At 38.8% G+C, this 926-nt stretch overlaps 1 protein-coding gene across 1 annotated transcript; it reads right to left on the minus strand.

The window, feature by feature from the left end:
* Positions 1-80: 80 nt before the first annotated feature.
* SARC_17379 (hypothetical protein) lies at positions 81-235 on the minus strand (the record flags this gene model as incomplete). Its single annotated transcript, XM_014288526.1, has 1 exon — positions 81-235. A coding segment is annotated over one exon (155 nt), but the record flags the coding sequence as incomplete, so codon positions are not given.
* Between the last annotated feature and the right edge of the window lie 691 nt (positions 236-926).

Below are 926 nucleotides of genomic sequence, written 5' to 3' on the forward strand. Positions count from 1 at the left end.
TGTATATAAATATACATATACATACACATATAAATCTATATCCGTATTCATATACATTTGTGTGTATATCCAGTACGTACCGGTCGCTTTCAGTACTGATGGTCTGGCGGTGTCTTTCCGAGTGTTTGAGGTCAGACTGCAGCACGTGTAGCTTCTCGTTGAGTGCGTCGATTTCCTGTGCATAGTTGTTGACTGTGGTGGTGTACTTCTCAGACAACTCCGCATTACTCTCCATCAAGCTCTGTAGGTAACGTGAGCAAGATGGATATCCCTCAGATTTGTGTAATGATGGGTGTGCATTGGTTGAGTATATATTTGTGGGAAAGATGGATATCCCTCAGATTGGTGTAATGATAGGAGTGTACACCGGTTGAGTACATATTTCTCAAAGATAGTCTGTGTGTGTGTGTTGGGGAGGGGGGGGTAGAAGGTGATAGTCCAGAGTACTATGATTTGTAGGTAGGTAGCACAATGATGGACATTTTTGGTAAGAATTATAGGGAGATATTTATGTGTTTAGTGTGTAACCGTCATTTCAGATCAGTGTCATAATATGTGATCGATTGAGTATGTAATTCTAGATACATGTGGATAGTACCGAACTGTCGTGGTTTGTTTCTCCAACAGTTCTGCATAAAATACTATCGAGCAAGGTGGGAGACATATACATATATGGCCTGAATGGAGAAGTCGAACTGAATAAACAATTAATGAATATATATGATTCATATGAAAAGAGCTAGTAGAGATAAGTATGTTTTACAACGGTGATGGAGCACAACCCTCATATTGTAGACCAGACACCTTCCGATATATACATGTATATATATATATATATATATACTAGCACACACAAACACACACACACACACACACATACATACACACACACACACTACATACACACACACACACAACTAATAATA

Source organism: Sphaeroforma arctica, assembly GCF_001186125.1.
Source record: "Sphaeroforma arctica JP610 unplaced genomic scaffold supercont1.10558, whole genome shotgun sequence".
Taxonomy (NCBI): domain Eukaryota; class Ichthyosporea; order Ichthyophonida; genus Sphaeroforma; species Sphaeroforma arctica.